The sequence below is a fragment of the Medicago truncatula genome, chromosome 8 (genome assembly GCF_003473485.1).
Source record: "Medicago truncatula cultivar Jemalong A17 chromosome 8, MtrunA17r5.0-ANR, whole genome shotgun sequence".
In the NCBI taxonomy this organism is placed as follows: Eukaryota; Viridiplantae; Streptophyta; class Magnoliopsida; order Fabales; family Fabaceae; genus Medicago; species Medicago truncatula.
Window position 1 is genome coordinate 18,809,685 of NC_053049.1, and position 15,847 is coordinate 18,825,531.

At 32.5% G+C, this 15,847-nt stretch overlaps 1 protein-coding gene across 1 annotated transcript; it reads right to left on the reverse strand.

Moving 5' to 3' along the window:
- Positions 1-1,179: 1,179 nt before the first annotated feature.
- Positions 1,180-5,287, reverse strand: LOC25501161 (metal tolerance protein 9). Its single transcript, XM_013589868.3, has 6 exons — positions 5,110-5,287; positions 3,670-3,782; positions 3,066-3,311; positions 2,535-2,615; positions 2,182-2,412; positions 1,180-1,608 (listed from the first exon to the last, which is right to left on the reverse strand). Exons 1-6 carry the CDS (start codon positions 5,276-5,278, stop codon positions 1,264-1,266), a joined length of 1,185 nt encoding a protein of 394 aa, XP_013445322.1. The 5' UTR covers positions 5,279-5,287; the 3' UTR covers positions 1,180-1,263.
- Between the last annotated feature and the right edge of the window lie 10,560 nt (positions 5,288-15,847).

Below are 15,847 nucleotides of genomic sequence, written 5' to 3' on the forward strand. Positions count from 1 at the left end.
GCAGCGGAAAAGAACAGAGCAGAGAAAAGAAAGACAAAGACACAGGCAGTTATCCTGGTTCCTTCCACAACACGGAAGTAGTCCAGTCCCCCTTGCACTTCCAAGGAGATTTCACTATAATCACAAGATTACAACTGCTCAATACTTTCAAAGTATGAGACTTCACAAAACAATGCTCAAGCACACACGCAAGAGTCTTCCAATGCTCAAGCACTAAGCAAGAGACTTCTAATGCTCAAGCACGCAGGCAAGAGACTTCTAATCAAACAAAAATACAGAGAATTGAGTTTGAATTGAACACTTGATATACAATCAGTGGTGTTCACAATACAATACAGAAAAGACTCTAGACTTTGAATTTCTAAGATGTATCAAATCAGTGCAGAAATTCAGTGTGCTTTTTAGAATCAAATTGACAGAGTTTTGGCGCTTTTAAACTTATGTATCTCTCTCTAAAATCTTCAAGTCTTCATTCCTTTATATAGAGGTGTGAAAGAGACGTTGAGATAATCAGCACGTCTAAAGAGTCGTTTGAAATCCTTTGATTATCCACCAGTGATCCTTTGCCTGATTTGGGTGTAGTCCTTTGAAGAATAAGCTTCAAATTCATTCCCATCTTGAGTGTACAAATTCTGCAGGCATGGCTGTTGTTTTGTCTTGTAGCGTAGACAGAAAACAGAGTAGTGGAGGTAGTGGTTGTACACTTGTACTTTGTCAACTCTATTAATGAGAGACAAGTGCTCAGTGCTATCCATATATCCGTTGATACCTCCCTTTCAATTCTTCATTCTTCTTTGATAAGACTGAATTGAGAATCAGCTACTTTGAATCTTCAGTTTGATTAAAAGATCAAATGTAGCTTCTGGTGAAGATATTGCTTCTGATGAAAACTTTTGCTTCTGATGACTTTCTGCTTCTGATGACGTCATCTCTTCAGGAGCAGTTTAGCTTCAGGAGCAGTTTTCTTCAGATGCTCAGAATTTCTTTTTCTTTCCATTGTTCTTCCAAGACCTATTGAAATAACTTGAGTAGCCTTTGGTCCTGTACACTTGAACAATTATTAGTAATAACCAATTGACAATTTTTAATACCTTGTTATCATCAAAACTCAATAAGGTTCATTGTGAAACACATTTTGTTCCAACATATAGTTCTAAACTTGTTACCAAGGTTTTGCATCAAGCATTCAAGCATTATAATGTCAGGCTCAGGCCATAATAATTTACAACAACAAAAAAGAAAAGAGATAATCAATGTGTTACATTACACCATCATCTTGTGTTCAGGCCTATGAGTATATTCAAAATCAATGTGCACAAAAGCTCTTTCAACTTCAGGAAGTTGCTCAAGTTTCTCTTGAAGTGTCTCACCAATATTGTGTGCTTGATTTAAAGGCATATCTTCTGGCAAAACAATGTCCACTTCAACAAAATAATGAGCACCAAATGTGTATGCTCTCACAGTATCTATGTGCTTAACCTCTTCATGGTGATTCCATATTAGATATGTCAACTTTCCTAGAAAATCAGGTGGCGCTGTCCTTCCGATAAGAGATGATACATTCTCAATCACTGTCTTCACCCATGTATTAATTGTGTACAGTGCTATCTACATTCGGTATTCACAATATCATAGTCATTAGATCAATCATGAAACTGACTGGCGGTAATAAATAACGAATAAACCATCAATTTTGTTCATGAACTTACACACTCTTACTTTGTCCACAAGTAAACAAAAATAACAAGTAGTCGCTAATGTCTTGTGACACCTATTTCATTAGTCTACGCTATTAATAATGATACAGAACGTTACGCACTTATAGGACAAATTTGAAAAAACGAGACATAAATGACAATACATGAGGGACAAAGTAGGAGAGTGGGCGCGTCTACAGACAAAATGAATTCCCTGCAAAACTCGATTGTCTTATCTAAATCAATGATCGAGATTGTTTAAAACTGATTTAGTGATTGTGCGATCTGAGCCATAAGATCTAAAAATAATGGATGGGATTGATTATTGCTTGTTGTTGCAAGGAATCCGTGCCCCAGAAATAATTACTAGTTTACTTGAGGAATTAGGTGCAAGTCAAGGAAAATATGTAAGACTAGTGAAATATGCAAACTAAATTAGAGATTACTAACTATAAAATCCATTTAGTGGTAGTAACGAACTCACAATAATAGCTCCCAATGGATCAATCCACCAATAGAACTTGACAGCTAACACAGCAGCAGCTAATCCAACTGAATTAGTAATAACATCGAAACAGTGATCCTGCGCATAGGCTTTTACAATCTCGTTTGTAAACCTTCGACAGTATACCATTAAAACGAACTTCACAACGGTTACAGATACCATGATCGCAATCATCCATCCCAACTCACTATGATCCATTTCAGGTTTAGTCTATAAGAGAAAGAATGAAACAAGACATTAAAAAAATCAAGATTACAAGTAAGGCTCACAAAATATCTAAAACAAAAGCTTTATTACTCATTCACAGTGAAACAAGTACTAATCTCAATTACCTTTGCAATAATTTGCCTGCCAGACTCAATCAAAATCTGCAATCCCAAGGTCGCCATCACTGATGCAAAAACAATGATACCCTGCATAAAACGTCTTAAGTCAATATTTGTATCATGGTTTTAAATTCCGGTTGGGATAACAGTTGCGGGGATTGCCATTACGGGCATTGGAGCTGTTGCTGTGCTTATTGTGGTTGTTGTGTTGTGAATCTATTTTTTCTTAGCATCAGTTAAAATCTATGATATAAAGAAAAAGGAAGATAGAAAAATAATTTGTGTGAGCAATATAGAGTCGATTGTTGCATGATGCAAGTGTTGCACCCACTACATTGTGTTACGGATTTCTCTGTGATTTACACCCAAAACAGTGGGCACTGCCACTGCCACTGCCACAATATTGATGCTGCACCCAATTAGTCTTGTATCCAATTAGTCTCATTTTCACTCTCATGAACCGTGATAATACGATACTATTGCTACACTAGACTTGCCAATTTAAACTATTAAAAAGGTTAAAACTTAAAGACGTACCACCGGCTGCATCCGTTTCTTTCCAATTGGATAGTGAAAATGGTTTGGTGTTTTCATGGCATTGGCAGTGAACCACAATATGAACCCCGACAAAAGATCCAAGAGAGAATCCAAGGTGGAAGCAATCACAGCTAATGATCTGCTCTCAATTGATGCATATACCTTCGCTGCAAATAGCACCAAGTTGACTGCATTTGACACATTAACTGCTAGCCTCTCACGTTTTGCTAGTTGCTTCAATTCATCCTGAGAATCATAGTGCTCACATATTAGTGATTCTAGTCATCATAAAATCGACAATTTTTCAATACTAGCATACGAAAATCTTGACAAATTATTCAACATGTGTTTGTGATTATCAAGTTCAGATGCATGCTATTTTATGAGGTTTTTTAAACTTAGTCAGTTACATTTAGAAACTATGCTACAAAACTGCAACCATATTGTAAATGTTTTAGAGGTCTCTGTAATGAAATGACAACAGAAATTGCTTCCGCATTGGCCACATTTGCTACAAAATCAAGGAGCGTTTTTCAGTCGTGTTATTGGTGGCACATTGGTATCAATCGCGCCCGCAATTATGGTGACAAAATAAACAATCTACCTCGGTAAGACTTCCTGGAAAAAGTCCTGTTTCAGTCATAGTATCCATGTCATTATAGCCCTCAAGGAGCTTCTCCTGTTGTTTATAGTATTCTGCTACCTTGCGTTGCTTCTCTGAAATCAAACACAACCAAAAAAACTCTCAAAAAGAAAATCACTTCACAAAGACAATATTGAATTAAAGTAAAGCATATAATAAATAACACTGTTGAATAACAATCTCATATAACTATCCGATGTGAGACATATAACTCACACTTGCACACAACAGTTCGGTTGATGATCTAAGCGATACTAAAGGAGTTTAAAGCACATTTGCTATTATAAAAAGTAAATGGTCCAAAATTTGATAAGTGGACAAGCTTTTGCATATACTTTAAGAAAAGATAAAGGGTATTAGAGGCTGATCTATCTTCAAAGGAAATATGCTCCAGTTTCGTAACACAGCACATCATTCTTAATTAGGGGTAAACACACTTATTCTCTTAGTTCAAGAAACTTCAATAACTGCTTAAGCTTTGAGCATGTAATTTTTCTTCTGTATAATATACTTCAACAACAAATGACATAGTGTGTTCAGAAATAAGAACCTAATTTCTTTACATGCATTATACATGAATCACAATGATATTTTTAACACACTCAAATTATGAATCTCAATCATACTTTTTGCTACCGGATACAACACTTACACCAGTAATAATTTGAAAAAATGACATGATTCAGTGTAATCATATATGTTGGTGTCGGACACCGACGCATGTCCAATAATGGGACACACCTAATCCGATTGTCCGTTTGTTATTGTGAATATTGAATTGAAAAGAAATTGATGGTATATTCTGTTATTCACACGGGATATCTTTAGAACCCAACTAAAACTAATACAATCCAAATTCCAAACATAAACGGAAAAAACAACACACACAACCCAAATATTCTCACCATCACCAAGAAGACTGTAAAAAAAAAAAAAAAAAAAAAAAAACCACTAAAAAATTATTCAACAATATGGAACCAACCTAACACTCATGAAAGATGTTTTTTAATTACTTCGGTGACTATAGTATATCATATATGAGTACATGGTTCATATAGGCACGTAATTGGTGAAAAGGTGATACCAACTACACAATCAAAACAAGAATAAAATGGGGAACACAAACTTTGAGAGTGTATTAATATTTGAGAGCAATGGAATGACATCTTCAACTAAAACCTTTTATTTAGATTATAAAGTGTTGTTTAACAAAAGAGATGAAAGAGAAAAAATTGAGACCAATGAACGACACTAACACTTGGACATTAGTAATAATTTGAGAAAATGATAAAAATGAACGTTTATCACACAATGTTTGTGTAAGACACCGACACACTAACGTCACAAAGATGGAGAAGAAGAAAATAGAGAAAGAAAGAGTGGAGGGATTACTATACTTACTGTTATTGGGTTTGCGAACAAGGCCACTGAAAGTGAAGGAACGTGGTTGACGGTTATGATGATCATGGTGATGATGTGGTAACTTAAACTCCTTCACATTCAGTTTCCATGATGATGAAGGTTCAACTCTCACACTTTCTCCGGTGGCGCTGTCGTCACTCTCCGACATGTTTTACAAGTTATGTAAAACGTAGTAACTACCTTTTGCTATGAATAACTTCACTTATATAGAGAAGAAGCAACAGATGGGAAAAAATAAAGAAAAAAAACTAGAGATTTTGAAATTGAACCGTCCGGTCTGAAGTGAACCAGTCATCCTGGTTCGGTCAAAATTTCGTAGACCGTCGTTTCAAAAGATTGACTTTTGTTGAATAAATATTACCAATATTAAAGATTTAAAGTTATTACCAATTTTTTTTCTTGGAAAATGATAACTAGTCAAATTTGAAAAAAAATAATACTCCTCCGGTCCTTTTTACAAGAGACAAATTGGTCATATAAAGTTGATGTATTTGAATACAAAATTTTCTACTATTACTTAAGGAGTCTACAAATAGAAATTTTATCTTAAAAATATAAGATGTTATTTTGATAAAATGATGATTACACAATTTTTTCATGGAAATTTACTTGTTTTAAATGCTTAACCATTACCCTTACGACACTAGTTAGCATTCTCCTACCTTTTATTGTACGAAAAATATTTTTTTTTTATTTTTGTTAAAATAATTTTACGGTATCATATCTTAAATTTTAAAAATTCCGCAAAATAAATTTTAATAATTTTATGGTATCATATTTTTAAAATTTAAGATATAATACTCTTTTGAATGCAAAATTTTAAACTTATTTTTATTTCTCGGAATTTTTTTTATTGTACGTGGATACGCAAATTTTTTTAAATTTCAAAATAGAGTAATACTCTTTTAAATGCAAAATTGTCTACTTTTGTTTTTCTTAACATGACCTTGTTTTTTACCCCTTCTTATATTTTGAGTTCAAATAGTCTACTAATTAGATTTACACACTTTTAAAGTATGAAGAATTGAGACATTCGAGGTTGAGACATCAATCAAATAAATAATGTTTATGATAGCTATAAACTAAGTTAGGACTTACCAACTTTTCTTCAATAAAAAAAAGTTTTCTTCAATTATTATTGAAGTAAAAGGATGATTATATGTACATCATTACTTTTTTTTTTAACTTCATTTTTTTCCTCTATATCTCTTGAAATCACTCTCTCTATATAACATAACTCAAATCTTTATGTTCATTAATTATAATCTAGAATTTGATAAAGATAATAAATGAAAATTATTGTGAAATGTTTAAAGATAATATTGTGAATTGCGTATTCAAACTTCACAGCTCCATCCACTACACATATAACTAAGCCAACACTCAACTCCACTTTATATGTATCAGAGGAAAATCGATATTCAACGAGCTCTGCCATGCAAACTACCTAAAGGGCTTGTTGAACAAACAAATCTCAGCCATAAATAAAGAATTGGATCAAACAGATAATATTGATAGAAGAACTCTTTGCTATCGGTAAGAGTTCTTCTATCGATATTATCCGTTTGCACGCTCCATCTTTCTCTATATATCAGAATTGTATTTCCACTTTTCAATTCAATGAGAATAATTTCCATTCACATATTTCTGTTCTTCTTTATATGAATTTTACCTTTCTTAACATGGTATCATTCGCTGTGTAAACGATCTAAGTTTCGCTTCCGTTATTTGTCATGCCGCCTCGTTTGGCTCCTGTTCCTCCAATTGATCCTTCCATGGATCAAACCAGTCCCTTCTTCGTGCATCCTAGTGACGGTCCTTCTTCCGTCACGGTTACTCCAGTACTTTCCGGCTCCAATTATCATACATGGGTCTGCTCTCAATTGATGCATATACCTTTGCTGCAAATAGTACCAAGTTAACTGCATTTGACACATTAACTGCTAGCCTCTCACTTTTTGCTAGTTGCTTCAATTCATCCTGAGAATCATAGTGCTCACATGTTAGTGATTCTAGTCATCATAAAATCGACAATTTTTCAATACTAGCATACGAAAATCTTGACAACCTTTTGCATTTTGCATATACTTTAATTAAGAAAAGATAAAGGGTATTAGAGTCTGATCTTCAAAGGGATTATGCTCCAATTTCTTAACTCAACATATCATACTTAATTAGAGGTAAAAAGACAAATTCAAATTATGAATCACACCTTTTGTTATGAAGCATAAACACTGGACACGACACGGACACAAACACTAATAATTTGAACAAATGACATAATTTGATGTAATCATGTGTTAGTATAAATGCCGACATGCATTTGATATTGGAATACACTTAATCTGAGGAGTGTCCGTTTTGTTATTGCTGATTTTTGAATTGAAAGGAAATTGATGGTATATTCTCTTACTCACAAGGGATATCTTTAAAACCCAACTAAAACTAATACAATCCAAATTCCAAACATAAACGGAAAAAGCAACACACACAACCCAAATATTATCACCCTCACCAAGAAGACCGCAAAAAAAAAAAAAAAACCACTTAAACAATTATTATATGAAACCAACCCAACACTGATACTTTTTAATTACTTCATCGATTATAGTATATCCTATATGAGTACATGGTTCATATAGGCACGTAATTGGTGAAAAGGTGATACCACCAACACAATCAAAAAAAGCATAAAATAGTGAACACAAACTTTTCCTAAGAATCACGTACATAAAAATAGACACCGACACCAGATACGACAATAATGATGCAAAAATATGCGTTATTAACAGACACTAACACTAATACATCTTTAATACCCCTAAAAAAGACTCATACACTACATAGACTCTTTTTTAAGAAAATATTATCTATGGTACGACAAAAAGTACTAGAAACAACATAAAATTCGTAATTAAAATATTAACAAAAACAAGATCGAAAAATGAAAATTGAGAGTGTATTAATATTTGAGAGTAATGCAAGGACATCTTCAACTAAAACCTTTTATTTTGACTATAAAGTGTTGTTTAACAAAAGAGATGAAAGAGAAAAAATTGAGACCAATGAACGACACTAACACTTGGACACTAGTAATAATTTGAGAAAATGAAAAAAATGAACGTTTATCACACAATGTCTGTGTCAGACACCGACACACTAACGCCACAAAGATGGAGACATTCAGAAGAAGAAAATGGAGAAAGAAAGAGTGGAGGGATTACTATACTTACTGTTATTGGGTTTGCGAACAAGGCCACTGAAAGTGAAGGAACGTGGTTGACGGTTATGATGATCATGTGGTAAGTTAAACTCCTTCACATTCAGTTTCCATGATGATGAAGGTTCAACTATCACACTTTCTCCAGTGACGCCGCCGTCACTCTCCGACATGTTTTAGAGGTTATATAAAACGTAGTAACTACCTTTTGTTCTGAATAACTTCACTTATATAGAGAAGAAGAAGCAACGGATGGGAAAAAAAATAAAGAAAAAAAAAACAGAGATTTTAAAATTGAACCGTCCGGTCTGAAGTGAACCAGTTATCCTAGTTCGGTCAAATTCTGTAGACCGTCGTTTCAAAAGATTGACTTCTGTTGAAATGATTGCTGCTTATTAGAATACTGAAGTTTCAAATGGGCAAAATTATTTGATAAGTATATGATTCTGGATTGTATGTTGTGCTATGTGTCACCACACTTGAAGTAAAAGTAAAAATTGAGTACATATGTTGGTACTACATAGACTTTTTTTTTTTTATAAAAAAATATTATTTTTGGTTCAACAAAAAGTCCTAGAAACAACATAAAACTCCTAATTAAAACATTAACAAAAACAAAATCGAAAAATGAAAAGTGAGAGTGTATTAATATTTGAGAGTAATGCAATGACATCTTCAAATGCAACTGTTGTGACTAGTGACATAAAACTTCTTATTTAGACTTTAAACCGTTGTTTAACGAAAGAGGTGAAAGAGAAAAAAAAAAGGTTTAATTACACTTTTGGCCCCCTATGTTTCAAGAAGTTGCGATTTTGGCCCTTAATTAATTAAAATACAAAACAGCCCCCTATGTAATGGATCTTTGGCAATTTTAGCCCCTAACTAATTAAAATACAAAACAGCCCCCAATGTATTGGATCTTTGACAGTTTTAACCCCCTAAACTACGGCAGATTCTTATTTCCACGGTAAATTTGATTAAAAACGCATGTTTGATTGTCTCACTACTAAACCAAACAGATGCTTAATAGAAGAACTACAAACATCTCTACATGACAACAGAAAGAGTAGAAATATTACATCTACTATTAGTTTTTATTTTATTTTTATATTACACCTAATTAGTCATACATCAATATTATTTTGAATGCGAGACATCATTGACTTTTGTCCAATTTAAACTTGTAAGGTAATTGTTTGATAAGCGAGAAATGATATTTGAACATCTATTTGGTAACAACTTTTGTGACAATTTTCTCTCTCATACTCACATCATTTTTTACTTTATCTCTCGATTTTCGTGCCAATACTACTTTTTCTTTGTAAATTATGGTTGTCAAATAAGTTGTTACTAAATTGGTTGTTTAAATAACACTACTCTTGATAAGCCCCTCAAATTGTTCAACCGGGTGTAACTTGTTAGGTGACTTTTTTGTCACATGAACAAAACCAAACAACATTCTCACTTCACTTGGGGTATAAAATTAGGAAATTTGCTCTTCTTATAACAATTTTTGGTCATTTTCAACACAAAATACTCATGTGTGAGTTAACTCACGTTAGACTATTTTGTTGGGAATGAGCAAAAATTGTTGGGAGAAAAGCCGTACCCTAAAATTAGTAGCTCGGTCCAACTCAACCACTTTTCACTTGCTTTATAAAATTATTTGGTGGTAATCTTTTTTTTTTCTTGAATGGATTTGGTAGTAATCTTTTAAAAATGTGAAAAGTAGAAATAAATTTGCTAAAAAAAAGTAGAAATAAATCATGGAGATAGACAAAATGACAAATGATCATTGAACCACACACACACAAGCGAGGGGTCAGGGTTTAAACTTTGGTCACGACATCCGACCTATCAGTTTTGACATTTTTATCGATTGAGTTAGGATTTATGAATAATCCAAAATTGATTTTATTCCACACAAAATTAAGAATTCTTGAATTCATCATAATCCACTTTAGACACTTAGACGAAATGTCCAATATATCTTTCATCCGAAAGTTAGAAACAAATCATTAAAGATATTTGAACACGTCATATTTCATATAAGTTATTTAGTGATTGAACTCATAACCACATGTTTAATGTTTTTTTACCGAGCACAACAATTTAAAATGTTGTTAACCTTGTTTTTTCTTTTCTTAGAATTGATTTGGGGGTCCAAAATATAAATCAAATATTGAAGATCAATTCTTCCCCAACTGTTACTTCGAATTAAAAAGTCATATCTTGACTCAATATTGAAGATCAATTCTTCCCCAAGTGTTACTTTGAATCAAAAAGTCACATCTCGACTCAATAAGTAACTGATACATTTCCTAAAAAAAGGTAAATGATACAATTTTTTTTACTAAAAGAAACTATATTTTCGAAAATAAGAAGTTAGAGTTTGTTAATAAAGAAAATAGTTAGAGTTCGTTAACGTAAAATTAGTTGGCTGGTCTCTCACAAGCCCTATATAGAGAGCATTTTATGTATTCATTTACTATTTTTGATCAAATCATTTAAAGATTTTTCCTTTGTATCAAGCTCTAAAGTCTCAAGTTTATTTCTAATTTCTCATATGAAATGGATCTTCATCTCTCTCTTTTTTTTTGTGTAAATTGGGTGTCCTTCTCATGCACAATTAATTTTTTGAGCTTTGTGAGATCTAAATAGGCGGCAAATTCTCCCTAATCTCTTTGATCATGTTATTAATTCGTTCAATTTTTTAGAGAATATAGAAACAAACACAAATTCAGCATGATATTTGCAAATAAATTCATAGCATCCAAGTTAATAACATAAAACACGTTGACGATCACCACACCAAGTTGAAGTGGAAATCTAATCAAACGATCACTGGACAGATTTTTTTTTTTGTCTTTTTTCATTGTCATTGTATTCTTGAGAAATGATATCCCGTTGAGTAAAAAAAATTATCTCCTTTTATATGGAGTCGAGCACTTGCATGACATTCGTTAAGGATTAAAAAAAACAAATGATAAATTTTATGTAAAAAAATAATTTTTAATGTTTTAATGTGTTGTATACAAAATTTTTAAAATAACATTTTTATTTTAAACTTTTAAAAGGTACTTTAAAGACACTTATTAGTATTTTTTCTTTAAAAGTGTATTCTAAAGATTTAAAAGTATTTTAAAGACACTTGATAACATTTCTCCTCCTTTATATATGATTATATATGATTGTATTATTTTATATATATGTCATCAACACCCAAATATTATATTATATGCCACGCAAGCTACCATTAATTAACTAATAAAATTATGCATCATTGCACACTATCAACTCTGAATTCCAATCAGACAATTAAAGCAAAAGATCCTCAATTATGTTAAAATTAATACACCGTTTCACCAAATTGTGTTAGCATAACAGTTTATTGTAAGTTTTAAATAGTAACAACCATTCTCCTTACTTGGTCGTAGAGTTTTTCTTCTTTAAACGATATGTAGTTTTTTTTATAGTTGAGACCAACTTCCATGTCTCTTTTGGGAAAAATATTTTGCAACACAACGAATGATGTGTGATGAATTGTGTTATCATGAAGAAATTATTCCAAACACTTCTAATACAGTCTACGTATTCTTGTCAATTCTTAAGAGTTGTACGTTTGCGTATAATTTTCTTTAGAAAGTGCATAAGTATTTTATGTATATGCATAATCTGCTCCCATATTTACTAGGAAGGAAACTGTTGTGCAGACACTATGGCTTTTTTGGGACACGACTTGACTGCCACTACTTGATTGCCACTACTTGGTATCAAACTATGTCTGCTTCACTGCGGTTGATTTTGCTAGAGACAAATATGGGTTGCATAACTTTAGATTTCCGTAGCCATTTTTAGTCTTTCCTTTTTGTCATTTCTTTTTGGTTTTATGAGAGTATTGGTCTAGTCCCCCTATTTTATACATACTTTTTCCTTTTTGAATAATATTACATATTGGAAAGGCGGTAGAGGATGGAAGTTTATGTTGGGTGTCAACCTAGTTAGAATGCTTCAGATTCCCCTGATACCTAACCTTTCACTTGGCCTATTATATATATTATGGAAATATATATTGTATATTATTTTTTTTTCTATTTTATTATAAAGATTTAATAGGTTTACAATGTCACAATCAAACTTGTGTAACAAATCAAATTATATTTTCTCAAAGATAATTTTGAAAAAAAAATCATAAAGTGATATTATAACATAATTTGATTGTGGCATGTGTAATCAAATTTCCTTCGGAGACATTGATCTTTTCTAATTGTTAGAGCTGTCAAAACGGGCCGGCCCGTTTAGCCCAAATTTTAATAGGGCTTTTACCCGTTAGGGCTAGCCCGAACGGGCCGCGGGTAGCCCGTTAGCCCGCATAACAAAAAACAATTCTATAAATTATATATATTTTTCAAATAATTATTTACTTAGTTGATTATCAAAGTAAAAATCAAAAGTGAAAATTCAATGAATTAACACAAATATAAATGTAATATAAAATTATATTTATTCATTTCGTTATTTATAGTTTTAAAGATCGAATATATAAATATCTATAACCATAACATATCTAATTTATTTAAAATCATTTTCCTCGTCATTTTAGTTTACGACGTTTGTACGAAAATGTTTACAATTTATTTTTGTGCTAGACATTATTTAAACATATTAAAAATATCATTTATAAAAAAATAATAGCAGTGTTTTATAGTACTTTTTTAAAATAAAAAAAATAAAAAAAATAAATACGGGCCGGCCTGTTTAGCCCGCGGCCCGTGTAGGGCCGGGCTCGGGTAGTATATTTCAAGCCCGTTTTGTCAACCGGGCTTTTTAGCCTGGCCCGCTAAAGCCCAAAGCCTGCTAGGGCCGGCCTGTTTTGACAGCTCTACTAATTGTGTTGAATCGGAGGGTTAGCATATAAAAAAGGTTAAAATGTTACTTTTATATAAAAAAACTAAGAGCCACCTTTCAATTTTTTTATAGATATTCTTCTTCCTTTTCTTTTTTGAGAGGTTTTTAGAAGTATTCTATACGACGATTACAATCAATTTAGTACAAAATATGTGTGCAAAAGAGAACATATATTGTGAGCAACTTCGGTGAGTCTTGTGAAATCAAAAGAGAAGATCCTTAGTGAAATCAAAGGCTAAGGGTTGATACTCTTTTGGGGTTAGATTCTAGACTTAGGAAACAATTGTAAACACCTTGGGAGAGTGAAAATCATGAGTGTTTTGTTCATTGGTGAGATTGAGAAAATGGGTAGAAATTAAGGTTGTTCTTTGTGAGCTTGTTGAAGCTAATTTCTTGTAACCCATTTGTATCTCTTTGTAAGAACTCATTGATAGTGGATTAGAGAGATCAATCTCTCCTCCAAAGTAGGTCAAGTTGGACCGAACTGGGTGAACATTTTTTGGTGTTGTTATCTTTTCTTTACTCTCTCTTTATCTTGTTTATTCCTTGCTTTGGATTGTGGTTTTGCTATGCACTTGGTTTATAGACTAGATCTATATTGTTGTTATTGCTTGTGTTTATTTACATTTGGTTATTGGTTGTCATTGATATTTGCTCCACACATCACGTATACGTTTTCCTAAACCTTAATTGCGAACCAACAGATTCTCTAAAATCCAAATTCGATTTATTTTAAATCATAATATTGTAACCCAGCTACGTAGACATTTGGACCTCTTCTAAGTTCATCAATTTGATCCACACAAGCGTTTACCCAGTCAAAATTGGTCAAAAGGTCACCTTTACAAAGGAGATAAAACATAGGGGGCAAAATTTGCCTTGTGTGGGTATCGTACTGGCAACATCAAGCTTAAATATGGAATGCATTAACCACCACACCAATCCTTCAATTGTGTTGTTGTTATGATTCTTATTTATTATATTAAATTCAATTGCAAAATGTCACAATAATTCATATTTCTTTTTTATAAAACATTGAAATTCACAATTATTTTTAATGATATATTTCATAATTTTGTTACTGTTTTGCTTCTTATTTTTAATGTTTCAATGATATTTTTCTTAATTTTAGCTTAATGATATATTGCAATTTATATTTAAACTTATATATAATTATTTTTAACACCAAAAAATTACACTACCTTGTAAATATTGTTGTAATTAATAGCATATTTCTTTTGTCAAAAATAAAAATAGTGGAGTTTTTTTCTTTTTTCTTTTTTATAAAAATCAATTTTGTGCTTAAAATTAATTTTTGTATTTGATTGGTAATTGTATTATAGTCAATAGATTAAATTTGACTCGGAGAAAATCTACATATTATATTAATATTGATATATTTCTTGTCAATAAAATATAGCTGTACAAATATTAATATAGATATTATATGTCATTTTTTTTAGTTTTTAAGTGAACGAGTCACCGATTTAATCCGGTTAGATAGCTATATAAATTTAATCTCACGACCGAGTTATCTAACCGAGTCATCCGAGTTGATCCGGTTCAGTCATGCGGTTCGACCAATGACTCAGTGGTTCGACCATTGACCCAGTACCCCTGCCGAGTCGATGACCGAGCCGAGTTTTAAAACTATGATTTCAACCCCAAAACCCTTTTGCCATGGACACTTCCTCAAACCTAATCCCAACCATCTCTCACCTCACCATCAACCCCAAAAACCCATTCCACCGTTAACACTCGTCCTATTCATCTTTTTCTCTCGCTATCAACAAAACCCTAATTACAAGTTATTCGGTTATTGTTACTTTTTCTTATCTCACGTGTCCATCTTCACAATCATGTCCCAAAAACATCCTTCAAGGGTCAACAATCCCTATGGGTCAAAAGTTTCGTAGATTCTTAATTCAAGACTACGGGTTTTTACCCAATAACATCAAAATGATAACTGATGCAACTATTCCGACGCCTCCAAAGGCTTATGTGGTGCGGAAGTTGTGTAAGTGGGCGTTGAAGCTCAAACTTGGTGATCGCTTTGTTTATTTACTAGTGTTCGACCCGTGCGCAGACGCACGGGTAACTTTACCTTTTGTTTACACATTAGCACGTACTACATTTTGGATTAAAAACGAATGTGTTCCAGTCAATGTTCGAGATTGACATCACGATATGATGAATACACAAAACTAAATATTTTCAAATTGATAATAAGGCGTCACCGCATCGTTGTTCGCGTCGCGTCTGATGTCGATAAAGATGTTCATGCGATTAAAACCACACCGATTATGTTGACCTCATATCGATATACATTTATTCAACCATTTCAAACTCAACTCACATGTTTCATACTACAGTAGTCATGATGTCTTATTTATTGGTCATGGGGACCGGCAGGCTGTTCAATACCACGATCTCACAGGTCATGTAGAGTACCAAATTTGTGGTATGTTCGATGGCTATAAACCGTGATTGAAGGTAATATTTGAAAGTTATTATTATTATTATTATTATTATTATTATTTACTTCCTATTTTTTCTGAGTCAAGCTACACGTTTTTGTTCGGCCAAAAT

Coding starts and splice junctions, on each gene's coding strand:
- LOC25501161 (XM_013589868.3), bottom strand. CDS start 5,278: ATGTCGGAGAGTGACGACAGCGCCACCGGAGAAAGTGTGAGAGTTGAA. Junction 3,312..3,669: donor TTCCAGGAAGTCTTACCGAG/GTAGATTGTTTA, acceptor TATGATTCTCAG/GATGAATTGAAGCAACTAGC. Junction 2,616..3,065: donor AGAAACGGATGCAGCCGGTG/GTACGTCTTTAA, acceptor CGTTTTATGCAG/GGTATCATTGTTTTTGCATC.